The sequence below is a fragment of the Streptopelia decaocto genome, assembly GCF_964273445.1.
Source record: "Streptopelia decaocto genome assembly, chromosome: Z".
NCBI lineage: Eukaryota > Metazoa > Chordata > Aves > Columbiformes > Columbidae > Streptopelia > Streptopelia decaocto.
The window spans coordinates 66,975,885-67,000,400 of record NC_138657.1 but is presented as its reverse complement, the minus strand read 5'-3'; the positions used below and the strand labels follow the sequence as shown (position 1 = coordinate 67,000,400).

Here is a 24,516-nt window from a genome sequence, read left to right as displayed (position 1 = left end):
TCAATGGCAAGCCTGCTTTTGGTTTTATTAGGATTTCTCTCCTATGCACACCACCATCCATTCCACACAATGTTGATGGGATACCAAAGAAACAGTCTGCTTACAAACTCATAATAGAAAAATGTTGAGGATCAAATTCTGTTCCTTCCATGTAAATATGGAAGGGCCCAACTGGAGTCACTGAATTATTAAGGGCTTACATGGGTGTAAGTGAAGGTGGGATCTAGCATAGATTTTATTTTTTTGCTACAGAAAGCACATTCTTCCTTGCAGCTATTGGGTGATATGGTGGGTTATTTTTAATATGAATATTTAATGAATTCATAATGTGCAATAGCTGCCGAAGTATATGAAAGACTCTCAGAAGAGACTGATGGAAGAAGTCAGATTTGCTCCGATCTTCTCTTGCCCGAGTCTTTGAGAAGTAGTTTATGCTTGTGCTAGCCACATGCAGTATACCAGCTACCACATCAGTTCTATAACATTAAATGGCTGTGGTACCAAGCACAGATTAAAATTTCTGCAAGAATCAAACAGAAGTGTATTTGCTTCTTAAAAACATTCTCCGGGTTCACACAGTTTTTAAGGAGTTTCATCAGTGTTGTTTGTTGTGGTAACACCTGAAGCCCTTCCTGCTCTCCCTTTCTGCTGCCACTTGGTCTGGATTTGGGAGCAAGTTTTAGGGAGCGGAGTCATGGCTAGTGCCACCCTCAGATTGTCTGGCATAAGAGCAAATTAACAGTCTTCTGCAGTGGGATGCTTCTGCATCTCATTCCTCTCTCTCCTCCAATTCAGCTGTTAATTAGCCTCTGTAAGAGTTTCGTAATAGTTTGGTTTTGTGTTTTGTTTGTTTGTTTGTGTGATTGTAATAGTTTTGAGTTAATGATGTAGGAAGAGATTTTTTACGTACCAGTGTAGACAAAATTTGTAGCAGTATCACCCAGCACTTAGATGAGACCAAAAAGAAGAGTTGCACCAGCACAGAAGTTTTCCATTCACATGGTTAAGATGCAAAAAATACACACCACAGTTACTATACAGTTGCTACGAAACAGACACCTGAACTCTAAATAGCAGCTGTTGTCTGTGTGATGAAAATACATCCTTTATTTCTCCTTCAGGAGCTTTAGACAGTAGACAAATTATTGTCACTGTTTAATCAATAGGAACACAATGTCTGGACTCTTAAGCTTTTCATAGCCTATTGGTGTACACTGGAAATGTCAGCTTAATCATATCAGATGAAACAGAAAAACTGTTTTCTTTTTTTCAAAGCCGATTAATTTTTTCTGTCTATTTGCATACCCTAAAAAAATATTGGTTTACTCATTCCAAAATTCCTCTCACATGCCTAAAAAGTCTATTTGTTAGGAAAATTGCTTTTTTATATTGGTTAGTACAGACAATGCTTCTTCTGTAGCCTTGGAGTATCTTTAGGAAACAGCATATGAGGCAACACACGGGGATCAATTTTAAATGCTAAAGCAACATCAATGTCCTGTCCTCCATGGTACAATGCGTTCATGCTGACAGGTACGAGATGCCTTTTTTTCTCTCTTTGGCCAGGATCTCTGTACATTTTATGGCATTAAGATAGGGTATGTTCTGTCCACTTTAAGTGTCCACCCATTTCCCACACCACCATCCCACGAACATTTGTATGACCTACAGATGCATGACACACTCCACACACTGGGAACTCTCCACAAGCCACATTTAATTGGCAGTCCAGACGAGGAGATTTTAGGGAGATTTCAAGAAGATTGTATGTGAAGTCTTGAATTTCATGAGCATAAGAACAGTGTTTGCCTAAAATGAACCCTTTACAGAGAGTGTTTTCAAGTACTTTGCAATAGGAAAACTATTAAAGTGTTAAATGTGACTTATTATTGATTGTGCTCTATAACACAGATGGTTTCAGGCTACATTTACTACCATAGTAACTGCATTATAAAGCAAAGAGGAGATTTTGCACTGCATGAGAAACATATGAAATGAATAAAATTGTAAATTTAGAAGAACAGGTTGGGTAATAGAACAGGAAAATTACCAAATACATATTTACCTACTATTCTGTATATTTTTCTTAATGGACAGAAGCAACCAGCAAAAAAAGCACTGACTTACCAAAGTCCTCATCATCACTTTCCACCTTAGGCAGGAAAAAGAAAGACCTTGTTTCTGGAAGTAAATTTTCAACATTAGAAAAGGAACTCTAATTAGATCCATGAATACCATATCCAGGGAATATTGTGGGAATGCAATCCAAAGCTGTGCCTGAGTCCTGGAGGGTGAGAAATCGTAGTTTTTAACCACTTACACTTTGGGAACTGGAGAGCCTAGAGTCGGTAGCACCACTGAGGAAGCAGGGCTTCCCCATCACAGCAAAATGAGCTGTTATCACACCCTTGGCCATGCCCCTTCCACAGGAGAACATTTGAGGACTGTCTCTTCTGCTGCCTGTGGACAGGACAGTTCATTAGCAAAGTCTTCTAGTGTTTTTACCCATGAGAAGAAACGAGATGTAGCCCTTGTTAGCTGTATATCTAATGAGAATTCATGAAGTTATGAACCTTTGCAGAACTGGCAGATAGTGTACGAACTAGCAGGCTCCACTATTCATTGTGAAGCTAAGAGCTGGCCAGAGATACTTCATGAAGAGCTGTCTAGAAGGAACTGACAAAACATCGGATTCCCAAACAAGTTTACCAGCTCAGTCCAATATTTCATCACTGTACCTGAAGATCTCTTAAAATAAACCGTATTACTATAGCACTGGATTTTCTTAGAAATGCTGTATTCATTATTTATTTACTTATTTACTTACTTATTTATTCATTTTAAAGAGACCTGTTTCAAGCTTCTTTCTTTTAGCTCCCAGTTGGACAGTCATTGAGATGACAGCAAAAATACTTTAAATAATAAATACTTTAAATAAATGCTTTAAATATGTAATCTAGTATGTGGGAGTATCTCTTCAAGCTTCATAGGTATTTTCTGCAGCAGGAAAAATAAAATCCACAAGGACTTCTCCTGTTGTGGAGTATTTGACAGCTCGCATTGGTAGTAAAAAGTTAAAGAGCAGTTAAAGATGATCCAGAAACTGACACTGAAAATGGCACATATTTTGAGTTATACTAAGTTTTGTAAAACCAAGTTGAACATTTTTGTGTGTGTGTGTGTCTAGCTTACCTTCAGACAGCATTTATTTTTACCATATGAAAACCTGTGAATATTATAAGAATATATGGGCTTTCATTTAAAAGTTAATGCTTAGCAAATTATGTAGTGCAACTGATTAGAAGGTCTTTTAAAATATACATGAAATAAAATATATTCATTGCATGGTGGACATTTAATCAGTTCTGATTGTTTAACGTTTGGGAGGTAAGTCTAAGAGAAATATCTGTTACTATCTATTACTTGTTGGGAAAATGACTAATATCTTCAGCAATGTATTTTGACACTTGTCAGTAGACTGCCATGATTACAGGATTTTTGAAATGGTCAAAGTAAATGCTTTGTGCTGGTTTTTGTTCAAGCAACCAGCATCTTGACAATTCCCTTGAGTCATTGAATGCAACAAGTTGTACACAGAGCTTTCAAGGAAATCTGACAAAAATTACAAATTGGTGAAAGTTTCCTCAAATGTTCCCCAATGCAAGCTCCTTGTAGTTTGAGTTTTCAATTAATGCAGTTATGGGCTTGTTCAAACTTCAAATAGCTGTTGCTCTCTCACTTAATCCATGATCTGTATCTCCTTTTAGGATTGGTGGAGCAGTGCCAACAGTCTTCTCCTACTTTTCAGAAGTGCTTGCTCGGGAGAAACGAGGCGAACACCTGAGTTGGCTCTGCATGTTTTGGATGATTGGTGGCATCTATGCTTCTGCAATGGCTTGGGCAATAATTCCTCATTATGGTAGGAAAAACATCTCCTTGTGATTTGTAGCCCATCTAGTATTAAAGTAAAGCTCTTGAAGTACAGTTTAAAGAGAGGACTCTGTGTCTGTTCTCAAAATATTGACCCTGCTGTTAAGAAAAAATCATTTCCTTCTGGTGGAAGTAAGAATAGATTTTACCCTAAATAACAAATAATATATTAAAAGGGGCAAAATTTAGTCAATACTCACACTTAGATTCTTTATATTACTGGAAACTTGGACACATGAAAATATAATTGCTGTTATTGTTTAATTTTGAGAAAATAGGTGATGTGGACACTTGCATCAGAGAAAATAACTTTTTAAATGCCATATGTCAAATTGGTGTTTCCTTTTTTGTTTGTTTGATACAGAGATAAAATGTCAATTGTATATTCTTGAGAAAGAAGAGTAAGGAGTACCCTCATGTTTGCAGTATTAGTTCTGAATATAAAGGTGTGCAGAATATTTCATCCTTAGTATATATTTTAATGGTGTAGAAATAGAGAAGTTGAACAGAGTGCACTTAAATGCTGTAGGAGTGAATGAGGGCAAATGAGATGGAAAGCTTGCGATGGCTGAAGTTATACAAACATGCAATATAAGCCACTTTGTGAAAAAGCTCTTTACCACCTTGACATCATTAAACAGTGTATGGAGGTACAGATTAAACTCTTAGTCTCTTGTTCTTGCCTTTTAGAAGAGTTAAGTACTCCTGAGTCTCCAGGTTTGCTGAGACTGCTCAGGGGTTCTTAAAAATCAGCCTCTGCAAGCACTTCTCCCTGGCACTCTTCAAGAAAAGAAAAGCAATGTTGTGAGTTAGCTGGCATCCAAAGCAGCTTTCTTTAGCCAAGCAATGAGGTTTATCACAGTTGGATTGTGAAAGAAAGGACAACTTCATAAGGCTTGCCCAAAGTGATTGGAACATTTAACAAGTGGTAATGCCCAGAAATAAATTACAATTATGCAGAATAATCCAATATCTAGACTGTTGCATTAAAGTTCATTTCAGAGTCCAGTACATGCAACCTGAACCTATGTCTTCAACCTTATTTTTGGTTTTGAATTGCTGGAATCAAAGTGAGGAATTTTTGCTGACAATGCACAATGTGGATAATTAATTTTTTTTCCAATTAGTAAATTGCTTTGGATGCCAAGTACTTTTGACCTTCCTATGTATTTTTAGTTTCTTTATCTTTCAGTGGGAAATACAAACATTATGAAAGACTGATTCACATACGTTATCTAATGTAATTGTAGTTTTTAGAAATAAAACAGTAGCCTTTACTGAGGTGCTTTTAAAACATCTCATGGCAGTATATCTCAATAAACAATAACACACTTACTCATACCAAAGCATTGTCACAAGGGGGAATAGTTTTGTTCTTTCTCTAGCAGTGGAAGTGTATCAGCAACAAAAAGCTGTGCCACACTGATTTTTTTGCGTGTCCTTCTGAAAAAAATATTTATGAAATAATTTAAGACCAAAAAAAAAATAAATTAAAAAGACAGTATTCTTCAATGTTAGCCATATAAATCACTCTCCTTGTAGTTTACTAAGAAAAGTCATAGCAGCCAAAAGGTTGTTATCATTCACATCTTCACTAAGCAGGAAGAAAAACATGCTTATAACCAAACCAGCCTACCACTTCTAAGCCTCATTTGTATACTGCATAGGGATTTCTAAGTTCTCTGCTTCTCATATGAGCAGTAAACAGTTGATTTTTCCCAGCTGAACTGAGAAGTTACTCAATGACAGTGAATGAAGTTGCAACTGTTGAAAAGCAATAAACTTCCATTAAGCACAGTGGAGTCATTCTTAAATTAATAGAAAAATGCCAGGCCAATAGAGCAGAATAATTTTGTAGATTTTTTCCTCCCTTTTTTACATGTATATTCCTTTTATTTGTACTGCCTCTTATATAACCCACTTTTAAAAGTCCTAGTTCTACAGCTGCTATACATTATCTAGCCCAAGGCAGCCAATGAAGCTATACAAGTTTACCAGTTGAACATGTAGCTCTATCTTTTTGTGAGAAAACAAAGATGGTGTTCTTTACATGTAACAGCTTATCTCTGTTTCTGTTTAAGCAAGCACAGGAGTGTCTGAAACCTGAGTGATACTCTGAAACACAAAATAAAGGGAAGCTAACAGTTACCTTGGCATCAACGTGTTAAGAAAGGAGCCAGTGTGATGTAGTTCTTCAGTGACCGCATACAGAAAAGCTAATATTATCTGGAAGACAAGTGTGTCTGTCTCGAAGCTTCTTGAAGTCTATAGCTGTTGGTTTTGTTTAAAAATTGAAAATGGATGTAGTCGTGTTCAGGGTCTCTGAAAGAGAAGTTCAGATCATGGAGAAGCTATTCGAAGGACCATCCGCAGAGAAATGCTTCCAATTGCTGCCAATTAACAAAGTCCCAGATTAGGCTGCTACAAATAAATTGCTTTATGCACTACCTAGGTCAAGATTGATAGGAAGGATAATTACCATTTTATAAATCATTTTGCAAGTGCAACTTTAAATTTAGCATAATGTGTCAAGGTAGACTAGTTCAAAGGCTGTCAGATGCATCAAATGTGTATTACAATATTCATTAAAAGGTTCATTTTTCAAATAATGAAGAATCTCGAGAGTGAGAAATTACATTTCATTCTAAAATCCAGATAGTGATATATTACCATTTTGTTGCACCAAGTTTATGTGTTAGTTTGGTGATAGGAACCAAAAAGAATCATGCAAGTTGTTTGAGCTATTTTATCCCTTTAATAAAAACAAACAAACAACAACAACAGAAACAAACATAAAACCACAAACCAAACACATCCACAAAACACAAAAAACCCACAACAAAATAAAGCTGTAAGATTATCAGTTCTACAGCAACAACAACAAAAGCTGCATGACATACACATGCAGTATTTTAAAAATCAGTCTGTTTTTTTATTGTGCTGTATCTCCAAACTAAAAAACAAGGGTAGCTGCATAAAGATTTCATTATATTTAACCTATCAGCTTTGGTATTCTGTGTAGTTTTCTGTTCTGCTTATGTGATGTATACAAGCCTTTTCTGGCTTCATAAACTACAAAAAAAAAAAAACCTTTTTAAATTTGAAACATTCCCTAAAGATTTTCGTTTAGTGATGAACAAATACTCGCCTAATTGATTTGTAAATCTTATTCCTGAACAAGAAGGGGAATACATGGCTGAAAAGAAATTAGATTGCAAGGCAGAGAACTGGAGGTGCTGGGGAGTATGACGAGGAGGTTGCAGCTGTCAAGGCTGCTATAGCATAAGCTGCAACGGAACTCTGAAGCTTTCAGAGGCAGAGACATTAATTCCTTATATATCCAACAAATTCCAGCTAAATTAGACTAGATCATTCACTAAAAGACTACAAAATTAATAATACAGAATCAAGGAAACAAGAAACATACTACTTTCCAACACACTCAATACAAAAAGCAGGTTTAAGTCTTTATCTAAACATTTTATTCAGACTGGTGTACTCATAGTACATAACAGATCTTCATCTAAACTGTTCCCTTTTCATCAGTAGCATCTTCTTTCCACTTAACTGAGGACTATCTACTTGTATTCTTGAAAGGGGTATTTAGCACCATTCAGAGAATACAAACTTGAAGAAGAAAGAAGTGGAATAAGAAATGTAAGGAAAGAGCATTCAATTTCAGAATAGAAGATTTCTTGCTAAGCAATAATATGTCTGTCTAGGTATAAGTAGGAAAGTGTAAAGATGCTTGCTGTTTAAGCAGATTTTTCCATTGCATCTGCAAACAACTGGTATTTCATCCTGTGATTGGAAGAGGACAAGTTACAAGTGATAATTCTGCCCCAGTCATTAGGATTTACTAAAGAAAGCCCTTCCTTTTTCAGAATTTTTTTGAAGATAATAACTTTTTTACAATAACACTGAACTTAAAAGTGCATATATAGAAGTGTTCAAAGAATGGACCCAAACCTGACTTGCAAAACACTGTACTTAAAAGATAATGGCAACTTCTGTCTTAAAAATGTTTAATTATGTCTCTGACTGTAAATTTTGTAAATTCTTTTCCTGGTTTGAAAAATATATTTGCTCCTACTTCTCTCTGAAGATCTTCACCTTTTACTCTTCCTCTGCCAATATCCCCAAATGAGTGTAAATGACAGAAACTGGGATTTAGTTGAAACAGGAAAGAAGTTTAAAATATAGATAAAGTACTAACATAAACTCTCAAATGTAATTACAGAATCTCCATTACTGGAGGTTTATAAGGGCAAATTAAACCACAGCATTTCCTCAGTAATTTAGGACCACACTACAATCACCAAATTTATTACCGGACACCTGTTGCCCATTCTTAATTCTACTTTCCATAAGTCTCTTCCTAGGCACAGGGGGCCATAAATTATTTCTATTTCTAAATGAGTGTAATTGTGGTTAGAGTGGACAAATCTGTTTTTATTTTGAGTAAGTGGCTTGCAAAGTGGCCTGAAAAACATTTCTTAGTTTACCGTATAAGATTGTTGAGGCAAAGCAGATCAATTTCCCTGAAGAAATTCATTGGCAATCAAACAGGTCTATTTATCACCTTCTTGGTATGTGGCTCAAGAGCAGTTTTGATAGTACTTTCTGTAGTCACATTGGCTTTGTTCTTGTGTCAGTCTGTTGGAGATAAAAAAGACAAACTCACCTTCAAAACTACAATAAATTCCCCTTCTGTATGAAACCATTGTGAACTATACTGTAATAAAATACGCAAGGAGGTAAGCAGAGCTGCTGTGAAAATGAGGAGATACAGAGGTATTGGCTCATTGTGCAACTCATAGCATGTACAGCACCAGGCAGTGTTAATGGAAGAGTTAATCTTGGCCTGCAGCAGACTAAACAAAGAATGCAATGGACTAAAACTGTTCAGTGGCAATGAAGTGAAAAAAAACCCAAAACTTGAACCTCACTTATTCTATTTTTGTTGTTGTTGGGCTAAAAGGTTTGGCAGCTGCATTATTGGCATAAAAAATCCTGTGCCAATGTTACGCATTATCAGTGGGGTTACAGGACATGGTGACTACTTGATTAGCAATACATACAAGCAGAAGGATCTTAGGAGCCATCCATCTTCCACAACTTTTGATGAACAGAACTGGCTCCTTTTGAGTGGTAGGAGCTGCAAGAATGGATGTACAGAGATCTCAGTCTAATCTGCAGTTCTCCTCCCATTACAAGGAGACAAGAGTTTATTGCATCAGCTAAGTGGAGTCAAAAGATTGCACCCCTCTCTTGTTGTAATTATTCCAAGATTAATGCTGTGAAACAGTTGTTCTCCAGTATATAAATGTTATATGTTATATGTTTTAGACAATATAAGGGAAAAGTGAGGCTTTTTCTGTTTGTCAGCATTTTATTTTTTTTTTGTAGAAATTAAAAGATTAATGAGTGTCTTTGTTACTAAGATGAAGGACTAGAAGACAGATTTTTTTGGTCACAGCTGTTTGGGTTCCTTATTCAAAGTTGGAACATGCTGAAATAGGATGCCATCGCTGATTTGGACATGCAAGAGGTGCATCAGTGACATATTTTCTGATCTTGTAGAAGGCAAATAAGAGAAAAGCATCATTAGCTGCAGAAGGAAAAGGAATAAACTGCTTATTGATGATAAGACTAATATAATGAGCTGAAATTCCTGTGAAGAGGAGGTAGTATAGATAACTAAAAAGACTTTCTAATGGTGTGTTAGTTAAGCATCTGAATAAAATTGCTATGGAAGCAGTGAAATCTCAGTGACTCTAAGTCTTTAAGAAAAGATTACGTTAAAAAGTTTTGAGATATTGTAGGGGCCATCATTAATTCTGATTTGGAGCAAGTGGATGCACCAGATGCCCCCTCAAGGTCCTATTCACCCTTGTTCTCAGAGAACTATCAAACAGATGGTGTTGCTCCTGAGAGTGCTGGGATATGCCAGAAAAGAGCAAATTAAGAAAATTAAATTAGGAGAGAACTTCTGAAATTGGGGGTGGGGGGAGGAAGGGGAGATGGTAGAGAACAGCATTGGATATTCCCATCACATGTAGGAGAAGGTATTCTAGCTGGTAGCTCCAAAGGGAAGACAGAATAATAATAAATAACCCTGCACTGGTAGAAAGATAAATGAAAAAATCTGTCCTTCTCTAATACTGAAAATTCTGGATTCTCAATTTTAAAAATATTATTTTTCTCAAAACTTTTCCTACCACACTGCTTTTTTTTGGTGGTTAAAAACAAGTCCAAATCATGGCAGCAGATGTTTTGGAAAAAGCTGAGTCCCATTTTCTATTACACAGTAGCTTCTGTGCTTTGCGGAAGATCTTTAAATTCTCTTAGTAGTCCAGATCAGAAATGCCAAAGAAGATGGCCTGGGGAAGAGCTACATGTCTTTTCTCAGTTTATAATAGTCTGTGAATGCACTAATAAATCTGTGGAATTTTAAATCAATATATTTTTTATTTCTTTTTGTTTGATTGCGTGGTTTGGTTTGATTTGGTTTTGTTTGTTGGGTTTTTGTTTGGTTTTGTTTTGTTTTGTTTTGAACTTGGAGGAAACATTTTATCCAAATTTTAAAACCAAGAGCAGCTCTGCAGTTTTGCCTTCTCCATACAATTGTCTTTCTGATACGTCTTCTGTCTTCAGAATCCATGAATCTATGGATACTTTAACCAATAAAAATTACTGTTTGAGATTTAAAGGAAGTTGGAGCTTCGTTAATGTTGCATCTGCGTTTGCTATGAGACTGTGTTGTGTTGAACAAATGGAATAGATCAGATGTAAAGGCATCTAATACATAATGCAACATCTGTTGATCTGTTCTGCATTCCACTAAGAGGCAAAATGATCCTCAGTGTGCTGTGCTTCCCCCCACACTTTGGGCCCTTTCATTAGTCTGGTATCCTGCAGGCTGAAGCCATATACATACTTTTGAATTCTGAGTTAATTAAAGTGGGCATGAGGCAGTTTTAATGTTAACTTGAGTTATAAACTCCTGCTCATGAATTGTTCTTAATTTGAAACAATCCTGTGAAATTAGATTATATTAGAATGCATATACTTTTAAAAAGTCTTCGTCTTTAGGAACAACAGGAATGACAGAACACAGCAGAATTTAGAAGAGTTGCTTATGCAAATCCAGCTAAGAAAGCAAAACAAATCACTTTATCAGTTTGCTATTTTCTGTATACCAACACAGGGTTTGATATGGTCATTTAAATTATATTCACAAATGTTAAAAGCTTAAGTAGCTTTTAGCATATCTAGTTAATGAGCACTAAAGATGTTCATTAGCGAGCTTCAAATATAACCTTCTTCTGGGCTCTTTAGGGTGACTGTGAAAAAGAAATTGGTTTATTGAGAGATTCAGTGGAAAAACTAAGAAGTTGGTTTGTGAGCAGAGAAGAAATAAGACCCACTTTCTTGGGAGTTTCTGTCAATGTCCCTGTGGTTCTGGCTAACTGCTTTCTCTCCAGCCTTCTGCTATATCCCTTACAAGTTACCATGTCAGTACTTTTAGTTTCTCCTTGCTTTTTCCAGATCCTTTCTGCAATAGGCTCCAGAGCTGCTGTTTTTGCAACAAGAAAAACACATTTTCCCACAACCTCACCGTGGTCCCTGCTGTATTACAGCTCTTCTCTGATCTGGATGCTGCCAGAGAGGAGGCAGCACATTTTGACATGGGTTGGATCGATGCCAGAGTCGATGGATGGCATGGCCACGGTGCGGCCCCAGCCCCCAGGCTGGCTGCAGCATCCCTGAGAGACTGCTGGCTTCTCCTACCTTTTCCTTCATCCTCTGATGGGTTCTCTCCCTTCTGTCTGGGTAGTGCATTTCATAACAATTTGGGGAACATGATTATCTCTCAGACTATTTCTGCCTGTCAGATTTGATTGAAGTAGGTCGATGACTAAGGGATGCTGACAGAGGTACTCACAGACAGGCGAACAGACTGTTGCCGTAACATCACTGTCCACTGCCATAAACATAATTTTCCACAGAAACCATAGTAATAGTAATTCATTCTTATAGCAGTACAATGATGGCAACTCCTTACCCTTAGTTTTAATGAAAACTCAGTTTCACACAATGAATAGACCTTGAGTATAAATTAAGAAAAATTCCATACAAGTTCATGAAGCTGCCTTAGAAGTCTGGCCAGTGGCCATCGGAAATGTCTGCAGTGGCAGGCATAACCCTTGCTTTTCACTTCTAGAAACAAACAAGATGCTAATCTGATGAGATTTTTCTTAGGTCAATTTTTTAATGTTGAAAAGGCAAAATTTTTTTGTTGTTTTTGACTAGTCTGTAATAGGTGAAAAATTAAGGTCATTTCTACAGATGGGCAAAAGAGGAGGTGGCTGGTCTTACAGTATGACTATTTAGATACATAAATAATTAATTTTCTCTGGAACACAGTGTGGGATTACAAATTTGTCGACCATAGTTTCATATTCTTTGTCTGGCTTATAAAATGGTCTGCTCTGAATGTATTAGTGGTTGTCCTTTTACTAAGTTTCTTTTAACTTCAACTATATATATAATGTATAATATATATAATTATATATGTATATATTTTCTGTATGGCTTGGATATACAACTGGAATATAATTTTTTTTTTCTATTTGCAGTCCAGTTGCCTTTAATATAAAATTAACATAAACAATTGCAGAATGGCATTGGGTTTCTTTTTCAGGAAGTTTATTTATACTTTTCTTCTGAGAAAAATATTAAATGTTATTTTTGAGAATTACGCCTACTTCAGTGAAAATACTTCCATCAAGATATATTCAATTATGCATGGGTATCTGAGTATAGCATCTAAATCTATGCTTTCTGCTCATATTTATAATGGAGGGACCTGTACAAATACATGCAAAAAACTGATCTGCCTCCCCTACAGTGTTTTTGCAGTTATTATTCCCAACATAGTTGTATTTTTACGCTTTCCAAAGATGCAAGTAGCAAACAGTATAAAACAGGCAAAGAGAAAGAGCAAGATTTGGTAGCTCTGAGCTTAGATTTCAGTTCCTGATTTCCTCAGCTTTGATGCTGGCCAAGGCGAGGAGATGCTGCTTTCTACAACTCCCTGTTCCTCTCTTGCTGTTGAGTCTGTATTATATTGTTTCATTTCTAGTACAGAGGCTATTTGTTCTGGGGCATTGAAAGTTTTGGCCCTCACCCTAGTGGTTTCCTGAAGGTAACATTGCCACATAATAAAAAAGTGTGAAATCACAGCTAAAGAGATCAAGGTAAGGCTTCCAGATTGTTTTATTTTCCCATGGGAATCTTAGGTAATTCAATTCTGATATAAATATCTGATTCCTTCATGTTATCTGGATATTCTAGACTTTGTAAGGAAATAATGAAGCTTTATAAAAGGAAAAAATTAATATAATGCTCTGTTTCTTTAATATATTGCATTTTCTTTGTTACCTTTGATAATTACTTTTCAAGCACTGTGACTGCCTCTCTGTAGGAAAAATCCTCCCCCTTGGATAGCTATGACAGATTGTAACTGAGGATCATTAGTAATTGATTTGTGAGTGCAAATAATACTTGTGTTGAAAGTGCCTGACCAAAGTTTGAATTCAGGACTTCTGACACATGATTCACAGTATGAATAGAGAGGCTACATGTATTCAGCTGACTGGGTTTCTTTAATTGACCTTTGTTGGGTTAGAAGATAATTCTTAGAATACATATTTGGTCTAATTATCTGATGACATAGGCTATCTGTTATTCTGTCTATCTCTTAAGATATTGCTTCTTTTTTTAGAAAACAGAAGTAGATTAAATAGCAAAAAAGAAAATCAGACTTAAATTACAGCACTGAAATTATAATTTAAAATATTTTTTCTTGCAAAAACTTTCAAATGAATAAAATATAATAAAGTTAAATTTTGAAAGAGTTTCTTGAATTGCATAATGTCCTGTTGTTGCACTGCAGCAGTATGTGAATGGTAAAATGCACATCACTGGTAAAAGACACATCTCTGTATTCTTCAGAAAATGTTCCAGCATTTCAATGATTGTTTTGTTTGTAAAAGTTAGGCTAGATAGATAAGGCCTATTTTCTTTTCGTAAACCTCAGTGTTTGTTGTGCCTTTTTTCCCATTGACTTTTCTGATTAATTGCTTCTCTTGTCTTCTTCACTGTGAGCCCATCGTTTAAATATCCTTAGTCCAGATGCACATAAATTGCTGGAAGTACCAGACCAGGACAGGAACACTCAACATTTTCCATTAGCTTCCACATTTAACATCTGCTCTTAGTAGAGTCTACCACAACTTGTCATGCCAAATAAAATGCCTAGTTTTATGACATTTTTTACAAGCCCTCAGCAAAATAATTGTAAGGTTTTAATTATGCTTTTGGTGAGATTGCACATGTAGACCTAGTACATGTTTGAACCCATTACGATTTCACTCTCAATTTGTGAGCACACAGCTGTGGGTAGGCAGTGGTGGGCACTACACAAAAATATGTAGAGATCATTGTGTTTTGCATATTGGTAGGACAACAGTCTAATCAGATTTTGTTGCAGATAAGTGTTTTCTTTCAGATTTCATAATGAATACTGCACAGGGCATTTGGCAATTCTACACTCTAGTTATAAAAGCAGATTTTGTGTGTTGTTGATGATTTGCTCTTATTGTACTCTTTCGGACTGTCCAAATAGATGTTTCAAACTTCATACACAAACCATTTTTCAATTTTTAATTAGGTGTAGTAACATAAAGTAGTCAAAACCACTAAGTACATGTAGGAGACCAGAGGTAGAAATCTTAACAAGAAATGAAAAATAAGGTCATAAAAACAAAATCTGAAGCACATTCTAGTGACATTTGATTGCAGGGTCTCAACATTGTCACTGACTGTGATATTTTTAAGCTCTAACAACAGCATCTTTTAACATGTGCTGTCCCACACTTCTTTTGACGTCAGTTGCATCCACTTGATCTATCATCTCTGGAAAACATGACATGGCCTTTTCATCTTAGACTGACAAACCTGTAAGTTATGATGTTTTCAGAGTCATGGCTACCAGATTTTACCTCTTTGTTTCGTGAATTGTGAAGTGCTTTCACTGAACAGCTGCACAGAACCAGACCCAAGTGAGGACTTTACAGAGCTGCACAAGTACAGTAATCTCTGGGGCAACTGACTCTGTCAGCTGAAGGCAGATCAATTATGTGTCACAGTGCTTGTAATGAGACTTTTGGTGGTATCACCTAAATATTAACCCTTAGTGTCCTGTTCTGCAGGGTGGTTGTTTTTTTGTTAGTTTCTAGTTTCTTTCCAGTTCTTCAGTCTACACTCTGCTTTGAACTATAGCATAAACTCAGTGTTATAATTGAATAGAACTTCCTTGTATTGGAAAGCTATATTTTATTTTTTATGTTCACTTTTTAATCTGGTTGTTAAGCTCAGAAAATTCTTAGGCCATTCTTTGATTTAGTTTTCTTTCCAGGTACTGCCAACTACTGCTGGGGTTTTCAACACCAGGAATTTAATAAAATGCTTCTAGGCTATATGCCCATAAAAATAATTAAGACAAAGAAATCCTTCATCTGTAGGTGTGAGCTAGCCACATAGGACTCTATATATCCACTTGAAAAATTTCTATTAGTCCCCAAATTCAGGAAGGTCACAAACCACTGACCTATTGCATACCAGCATTACTTTTGATGTTTTCTGCTTTTCTAACTCCATAGTATTACAAGGGTATTGGGAAGATTTCAAGTGTATGTATAAAAGAATCTTACATCCAAGCACTTACAGCAAGCATTGGTTTCCGCAAGACTGAAGAGGGTGTCATGTGAGTCTTAATATCTCTGCTTACAAGTGTGTTTAGATCTAGATCCGATCTTTAAGAGAAATGATAAAATTTTCCAAATCAAATTTAGATACGGAAATATTAAGAAAAAGCAGTCAGTTATAGGGAAATTAAGCATCTGAGGTTTTGATTACAAATCACAGTTCTTTTCAAGTTTTGCATCTGAACCTTGGATGAAATTTGACCTGTGTACATTAATTTCAACTTTTTCTGGAAAAGGATCATGAGTATACATTCTAGTCTGGAATACGTTTATTTACTTACTTAATATCTTCAGTTGCAACATGGTGTTTCTCATTTTAAACTTCAGAAATAGGCAATTAACTTAAGTTTTAAGAGAGTTCTTGTACTGATTTGGATTTATAAAGTATGTGGTAAAGAGGAAGAAAGCTGTTTTGAAGGCAGATGAGGAGAATGTTGTAGAAACACTGATATAAGATCTAAGCAGGAAATCACAGGTTTGCCCTGGAAAAGTTTCAAAAACTATGTTCATTACCCAGGAACTGTAATGAGTGAGGATATGCCCACTTTCCAAGGAGTATAATGATATTTGCATTCAGAATAAAGCCACATAGAGTTTATTCAGGTTTGATTCCTGGCAACCAGCATCTGAAGTCTGGCAAAATGATTCAGGACAGAGATGAAGCCCATAATGGTGACAGAAGTCAAGACATTGCGATTTGATGTTGGAGTACTTTGAGATTTTGTTTACAGCCCAATAGGATAATTGCTTATGGTTTGTGATCCTGCATGGTGATGGCCAAGTGAAGACATTTACGTCAACATGACATCTTAGCAAGGTGCATTTCTATTGTTTCTTCCTGTTTTGTGAATGGAAAATTCTAAGTGGCCAAAGTTAAACGAACAGAAGTAGAGGATTGCAGGGTTGTCTACACTCCTCGTCAGTGGAATCCTTTGTTCCTTTCCTGTAAGCCAAACACTTTGCTCTTAGTCGTCCCCCCGTCGTCGTCCCCCTTTTTTTTTTAATGCAGTATCATGTCAATGGGAGCAATGCGTAGTTTAAATAGGGGGATCAATCTAGGAAAGCGTCAGAAAGTTCAGTGTTGATGTGGCCTCACCTTGAGCACTGTGTGCTGTTCTGGGCCCCACAATTTAAGAAGGATGTGGAGGTGCCTGAGTGTGTTCAGAGGAGGGCAACAAAAGGTGGAAGGGCTAGAAGGTATGTCCTATGAGGAGCTAAGGACTTCGATATTATCTGTGTTGGAGAGAAGGAGGCTCTATATATACATATTTTAGGGCCGAATGAAAGTCAGACTTTAGACAGACCATTGCAATCCACACATGCAATGACTTCCAAGCTTCTCCTGTCTTGTTTCACGCAGCATTGTTAGGTATTCTGACTTTAAACTACTTTTAATGACTTTTCTATCAGGCCTATCACAGATATGTTAACATTTCCATAGCAAGGAAACAAACCTAACAGCTCTGTATGCTGTGCAGAGTGTATGTACAAGTAAGTGAAAGTCTGACATATAATTACTAAACCTCAAATTTTGGGCATGTATCATAGCATATCATTGTCTGAAGTATGGGTATGCACAAACTTCCTCCTCAATTAAAAGTAAAGCTGGGAAGTACTACAACAAGTATTAGAAACATTTTAAAAGTGGATTTTTGATGTCATCATTCAGATGTAATACAGCTGGAGACCTTACCCAGACAACAACACCATGCACTGGATAGAGGAATTGTGTACAATGTTATTAGAAAGCAAATTATTTTCGGAGCAAGGTCATCCCTATTGCAGCTGTCCTGGGGCATGGCAGTTATAATGTTACTGGAGTAATGAGAAACCTGATAATTCGAGTTTTCAGATGAAGATCAATGGCAAGTGATGAGTGTCAGGGGTTGACAACCCCTCTCTCTGCAGGAGAGGAAATGTGTCTTTAGAAAAATGTCTTGTTCCTTTTAGTCACAGTTTTAAGTGTCAGCACACAAACTCTGGGTTTAACATATTTGTAAAATATATCTGTCTAACACTATTACCTTCTTTTATTGATGGCTCATGGCTCCCAGGGACTAATAGCATCAGCTAGAGAGTCAGCTAGATGCAAATGAGAGTTAGAGAGGCTTCTACAGGCGCTTTTGTTAAGAAACCTCCATCATGGCCTGCCACACTTCAGCTATTTTATTTCAAGATTACTTCTGCAAAATATAACAGCACCTGACCTGCTGAGCCAGCTGGTTTGTAAGGTATCTGACTATCTATATAGGCTAAAAATATCACTGCCTTTCCCATGTGATATTAATAATCTAATCACAGGAAAGGCAAGAGTTCTACTTTGTGTCACCAGAATTTCATGTTAATATAATTACAGACTAATTCTGAACAAGGTGTTTCTCTATTTGTTGGAAACAATGTATTTCACCTAGTATCATAAAAACTACTAGCAGAGTTTCCTCATTTATAAAACTTCCCTGAAGACTTTTTTCTTCTGTTTCAATGATATTTACTGTTATTCTAGCCAGTACCACTAAAATATATGTGCTCAAATCCTACATGTCACTCACAGTTAAACTTGATAAAGACAGGACAGACTATGAATGCAATAATAATGTATTTCAGTGCTGTCAGCTGCGAAATATTTCCAGTCCTCTTTATAATTTTGATTTTGCTTAGATTTGGGAAATACCCAACGAAATGTCAACATGTCGTAGCAGAACTCTTCCTGCAGAAATTTTTAAACAAGTATTATTTGTCTTAAGTGCGATAACAGTGCCACCACGCGGCAGTTTGCAGCAATCACACATGTTCTGGAAATTTTTCAAACACAAAACATTAAAAAGTGAGACTAGAAAGCTGAGTTCTGACCAAACATTATGTTTTAAAGCAGAAATAAATAAAGTAATATAATCATATAAAGGATTTTTCAGAAGAATCTATACAGTATATGAATTCTTACTCATATCTTGGCTATGCTTCTCCTCTGCCCCTAATTGTAGGGATAGTCTTGCCATTATAATACTACTGGTTTTTCATTGTCAACATCGCACTTCAGTGGATTTGTACAGAACCATCATGTTCCCTTTCAATCCTCATTTTTGAAAGTTAAGGAAATCATCCCCATTAGTCTGCTCTGTACTCACCTAGCCACTGTAAAATATGATCCTTGTTCTTGAAGATACCTGCTGTTTCTCATGCAATGTATATTTATAAAATTCAGTATAATATGGTTGGTTTTGCCTCTATATTTATTCCAAAAGTCTACAAGAATAATAATATTTTCTTTCATTTGGAGCAATAACTTTTTTTTTTCTTTTTTCTTTTTTTTTTTTTGGTAATATCCTTTTTGTTTATTAATACTATGGAGCAGATAAAACACTGTGTTGGGAGGGAAGATTTTGTTGACATTGACTTCAACATATAAATTGGTGATTAGATATAGATTAACATCTGGGTACATTTTGCTTTTGCTCTGCTGCATGTTGCTGTGTTTCTGTAATCAGTAATTGGCATCCATGTCTCTCTGATTCACTTGATCTTTTCTAGCACTCAGTAGAGTGAGGGGTTGTTATTCGGCACAAAGGTTGCTGCAGCAGGTATGGATTCAGTCATTGCAGACTTTACATTGCTCTACAGCAAGTCATTCCCAAGATGCATTTGGACCAAGTGTTTTAGCAATTCATAAAACATTGGGACTTGCCACCATTTTCAAGATTAATGACTCTGGAATACAGCACAACCAGGAAGCAAGGGTGAAGTTTACCTCTAGGTCACTGTGCAGTGCTCTGAACGCAGCCATGCAGAGCTTCTCTGTCTTTGCTATTGTATCATAAATCAAGGAAAGGAGAAGCAAATTGAATTACAGCCAAGAACACACTCCCATTTGATTTCAAGACTTACGTACAGTAGGAATGAAAGCCACTTTGTGAGCTAAATTCAGAGTTACACTAATGGCTCCATTTTCCAGATTAGCTCATGACCTAGGGAAATGGGATGCATTAACCATAGGAATAAATCTAAACTTGCTCTACATTTAAAATATATATTTGTTTTGCTGTTCCAGTGCTGGTGCTGGAATAGACAGGTGAGCAGTCTCAAGGAAGCTGTATTGCAGCTGGCTTTTGTTTCTACTATTTGCTTCTTATAATCCTGACATTATCCTGTATTCAGCAGATGTGTTAAATCACAAGAAAATTGCAGCAGCTAATATGATACATAGAGAATAAGACTGAATAAGAGGAATAAAACTGTACCAAATATTTCACTTGACAAGCTCCTTACCTATTTTGAGGATTAAAAAGCGTGTTTTGCAGGTTGTTAGGATGACAGCAGGATGAACGGTACACCCATTGCTTTTAATTTTGTAGTGTGGTTCACTTACACTAAGAAATGACATGTTAAAATAAATTATCATAAGCATTTTCCAGGACAGGCTACAGAGCACAAGATGATGCTGTCGTTTTATAACAAGTATAAAAGCAGGTTGATTTCATTTACTGCAGAATTGCCCTTTGTGCAGCTCAGTCTTATGAAACATAAACCAGAGTGATGAAAGGCAGATTGTCTAAATATACTAGTGGCTCTATGTATTTCTGAGCCAGATACTGATGACAACAAGAGCCAGTACCCTTACCATGGTGTTCTGAGAAATGAAAACCCCTGTCTTTTGTCACCTTTATCATGGCACTAGAAGATGCATGGCTGCCCAGAGAGTCACATCAGCCCACTGCTCTGACCAATATCAGCTTAACTGAAAGGAAATAGTTTTGTGAGTCCTGTATCAGGTGTTCTTGTACTATAGTTTAAAATATATAACAAAGAATATTATTCTAATTATTCTAATAGAATGTGTACACAATACCTCCAACACAGGAATGGTTTCTAATTGCCTCATTAACTCACCATAAACTTTCGTTTTTCATTTCTTTTGCTTCCCAATTTAGATGTAAATTATGCTCATATTATTTAAGATCTGAAATTCTGTAAGGATAAAAGGTAACATGTTCTAAAAATCCATAAAAAGTAAATTTTTAATATACTGTAACGTCCTTTTTTACTGTAGTGTGGGTTTGTGTTTTTGTTGTGTTATTGGGGTTTTTCTTCGTTTGTTTTGTTTTTCTTTTATCTTAGCTTTTCATCCCAAGTTCTACTTTGGAATAAAATTTAACATTACATTTTAGACAGCCTGGTTTTTTTCATTGGAGGGTGCTTTGGAGGGGGAAGGTATGTTTATCTGGAGCCTTATTTAAAAAAAACTAACATGTCATTCTAAAGTCAATGACAATGCTGTCACTGATTTTACTTCTGTCTTCCTGGGGTAAAGATGGCAGGGCTAAATGAGACTGTAGAACAAAGTGACACATTTCAGAAACACAACATCTTGTCAGAGAACAGAAAAAAAGTTTCCCAAATCTGGAGATCAAATATTTCAGCAAGTTGTTGATAAAGGGCAAAAATAAATCATTGGTTGACTGTATTTTTCATATAGTAACATGTTAGTACTTTAATATGAGAAAGGATTTTTTTTCCAATAACGTACTTGTGATCCATACTACAAGATCTTTAAGTTCCAAAATACACTATGTATTTAGCAGGTAAATATCTCATTTGAAAAACTATTTAACAGGCCACTTTGTACCATCTTGTACTAGTTGCTTACTGACATCCAGACAGATTTAATTTACTATGTCTTTTATCTAGGAAAATCAGTTAGCAAAGAAATATATCAGATTAATCTGGCGTCAGCTCTTTCATTAGCCATGATTCCATTTTCTTCCAGTAACTGCTTCTGTCATTTATTGTTATTCTTATCTTACATTCACTTTTTAATAAGTTATCCTCGAAAACTTTACTTGAGAAATTCTCCTGTATTGAAGCCAGACTAAAAGCCAAGATAGATACCCAAATAATGTATTTCCTAAGAGAAAATGTTAGGTTTCTTACAATTCTAGCATTTCAGTAGTCCAATTTTAATATACCAAAAAATCAGATACTATGTTAAAAAGCTGCAGTTTTGCATATAGGTATTCCAGTATTTCTTTTTGCATTTTTCTCTGTATGTTTTTACAATAGTTTCTACAGTATGTTATTAGTCAGCACTCAAATATATCTCAAGATCAGTTTTTCAGATGAGAGCAGACAGTTGACAGCTGGTCATGAGTGGTGTTCCCCAGAGCTCAGTGTTGGGGCCAGTTCTGTTTAATCTCTTTATCAATGATCTGGATGAGGGGATTGAGTACACCCTCAGTAAGTTTGTAGATGACACCAAGTTGGGTGGAAGTGTTGACCTGCTGGAGGGTAGGAAGGCTCTACAGAGGGATCTGGACCAGCTGGATCAATGGGCTGAGGCCAGTTGTATGAGGTTCAACAAGGCCAAATACCAGGTCCTGCACTTGGGTCACAATAATCTCATGCAGTGCTACAAGCTTGGGGAAGAGTGGCTGGAAAACTGCCTGGTAGAAAAGGACCTATGGGTGTGGGTCAACAGCCAGCTGAACGTGAGTCAGCACTTAGAGAACTGGGTAATCACCAGCTGCATGAAGTTTAACAAGGGAAAATGACAGATTTTGCACCTGGGACGCGGCAGCCCTGACTGTACGTACAGCATGGGGAGCGAGAGGCTGAAGAGCAGCTCCGTAGAGAGCGATCTGGGTTTTCTGGTTGTTGGCAAGTTGAACATGAGCCAACAGTGTGCCCTGGCAGTCAAGAGAGCCAACTGCGTCCTGGGTGCATCCAGCACAGCATTGCCAGTCGGGCAGGGAGGTGATTGTCCCGCTCTGCTCTGCACTGGTGCGGCCTCACCTGGAGCACTGTGTGCAGGTCTGGGCAACACAGCATAAAAAGGATATAAAGCTACTGGAGAGTGGAAACCTACTGGAGGGCTACAAAGTTGAGAAGGATTTGGAGGGGAAGCCATATGAGGAGCAGCTAAAGTCACTTCGTTCGTTCAGCCTGGAGGAGAAGATACTAAGGGAGACCTCATCACAGCTACAGCTTCCTCACAAGGGGAGGAAGGGGGGCAGGCACTGATCTCTTCAGCTACCAATGACAGGACCCAAGGGAATGGCAGGAAGATGTGCCAGGGGAGGTTTAGGTTGGACATTAGGAAAAGAGTCTTCACCCGGAGGGTGGTGGAGCACTGGAATGGGCTCCTCAGGGAGGTAGTCATGGCCCCAAGCCTGACAGTATTCAAGAAGCAATTGAATGCCCTCAGACACATGGTGTGCATTTTGGACTTGTCCTTTGCAGGAACAGAAGCTGGACTCGATGATCCTTGTGAGTCCCTTCCAATTCAGGATATTCTATGATTCGATGAGCAGAGTGCCCAGGTGGCCAAAAAGGCCAACAGCATCCTGGTGTGCATGAAGAATAGTGTGGCCAGAAGGACTACAAAAGTGACCTTCCCCCTGTAGTGGTGGCACCAGTGAGGCTGCACCTCAAATATTGTGTTCAGTTTTGGCCCCTCACTACAAAAAAGCCATTGAGCACAAGTCTTATGAGGAGCATCTGAGGGAACTGTGGCTGTTTAGCCTGAAGAAAAGGAGGCTGAGGGGAGACCTTATAATTCTTTACAACTAACTGAAAGGCGGTTTTAGCATGAAGGGTCTTGGTCTCTCCACCCAAGTAGTAAGTGATAGGATGTGAGGAAATGGTCTCAAATGGCACCAGGGGAGGTTCAGATTGGATAGTAGGAAAAATTTTTTCATGGAAAAGATTGTCAGACATTGGAATAGGGTGCACAGCAATGTGGCTGAATCACTATCCCTGGAGATGTTTACAGGCACGTAGATGAGGTTTTTAGGGACATGTTTTCATGCCAGTGTTAGGTTAATGGTTGGACTCTATGATCTTTAGGATCCGTTCAAATCAAAATGATTCTATGATTCTATGATTATTTGTGAAATCATCAATATTTGTGGAAATAGAAAAAATTAATCAAGCTCCATTTAAATACAGGTACTGTTTTGCACCTCCGAGAAGCTGTAGACTTCCTTGTACAATGCCCCTTATTTCTCTTCATTTTCTGAATTCCTTCTTTCGTAGGATGGAGTTTCAGCATGGGCTCTGCCTACCAGTTCCACAGTTGGCGAGTATTTGTGATCGTCTGTGCGCTGCCGTGCGTCTCTTCTGTAGTAGCCCTCACCTTTATGCCAGAAAGCCCACGGTTCTTGCTGGAGGTATAACTTTCCAAATGGTTTTTAGATTCCTCTCAATTTTTTTTTCTGTGTTTATAATACATCATTAAGTCTGCTTAAAAGGCATTTAGGTTCTTCAATGACTACAGTGCATATCTTAACCTGACTGTATATTTTGTTTAAATGTTTCAATCACACGTTTAGGTTGGAAAACATGATGAAGCCTGGATGATACTCAAGCAAATTCATGACACAAACATGCGAGCTCGTGGTCAGCCTGAGAAGGTCTTCACAGTGAGTATTATGTTTAAAGCTCACAGCTTAGCACAACAGAGAGCTTGCTGACTGGCAAGGTCTGGAGTGCTTAAGCAATCAATATTAATACTCTGCATGACAAAAATCAATCATTTGCAGTCTAAATATCTCAGCGTAAGAACTTAATTCCTACTGAAATTGTTATATATACAGCAGATGTGAAGATATCAGCCCTTGGCTAGCATATTCTTGAGTACATGAACACCTGGTGTTATAATTTTCTCTGGTGTACCAAGATACTTAATAGATTCCATCTTTGTTTTATTTACTAAGTTTACTTCACCCTTAATAATAACAGTAATCACATAGTAGAGGTCCAA

The 24,516-nt window shown here is 37.0% G+C and overlaps 1 protein-coding gene across 1 annotated transcript in view; it reads left to right on the top strand.

Moving 5' to 3' along the window:
- The window catches only part of SV2C (synaptic vesicle glycoprotein 2C), a gene marked incomplete at both ends in the record, with an annotated part of 79,751 nt that overhangs the window by 32,873 nt on the left and 22,362 nt on the right, over positions 1-24,516 (top strand). The window contains 3 exons of the mRNA XM_082074722.1: positions 3,768-3,919; positions 23,790-23,923; positions 24,086-24,175. Coding sequence (XP_081930848.1) covers positions 3,768-3,919; positions 23,790-23,923; positions 24,086-24,175 — 376 coding nt within the window. The remainder of the gene's footprint in view (positions 1-3,767; positions 3,920-23,789; positions 23,924-24,085; positions 24,176-24,516) is intronic.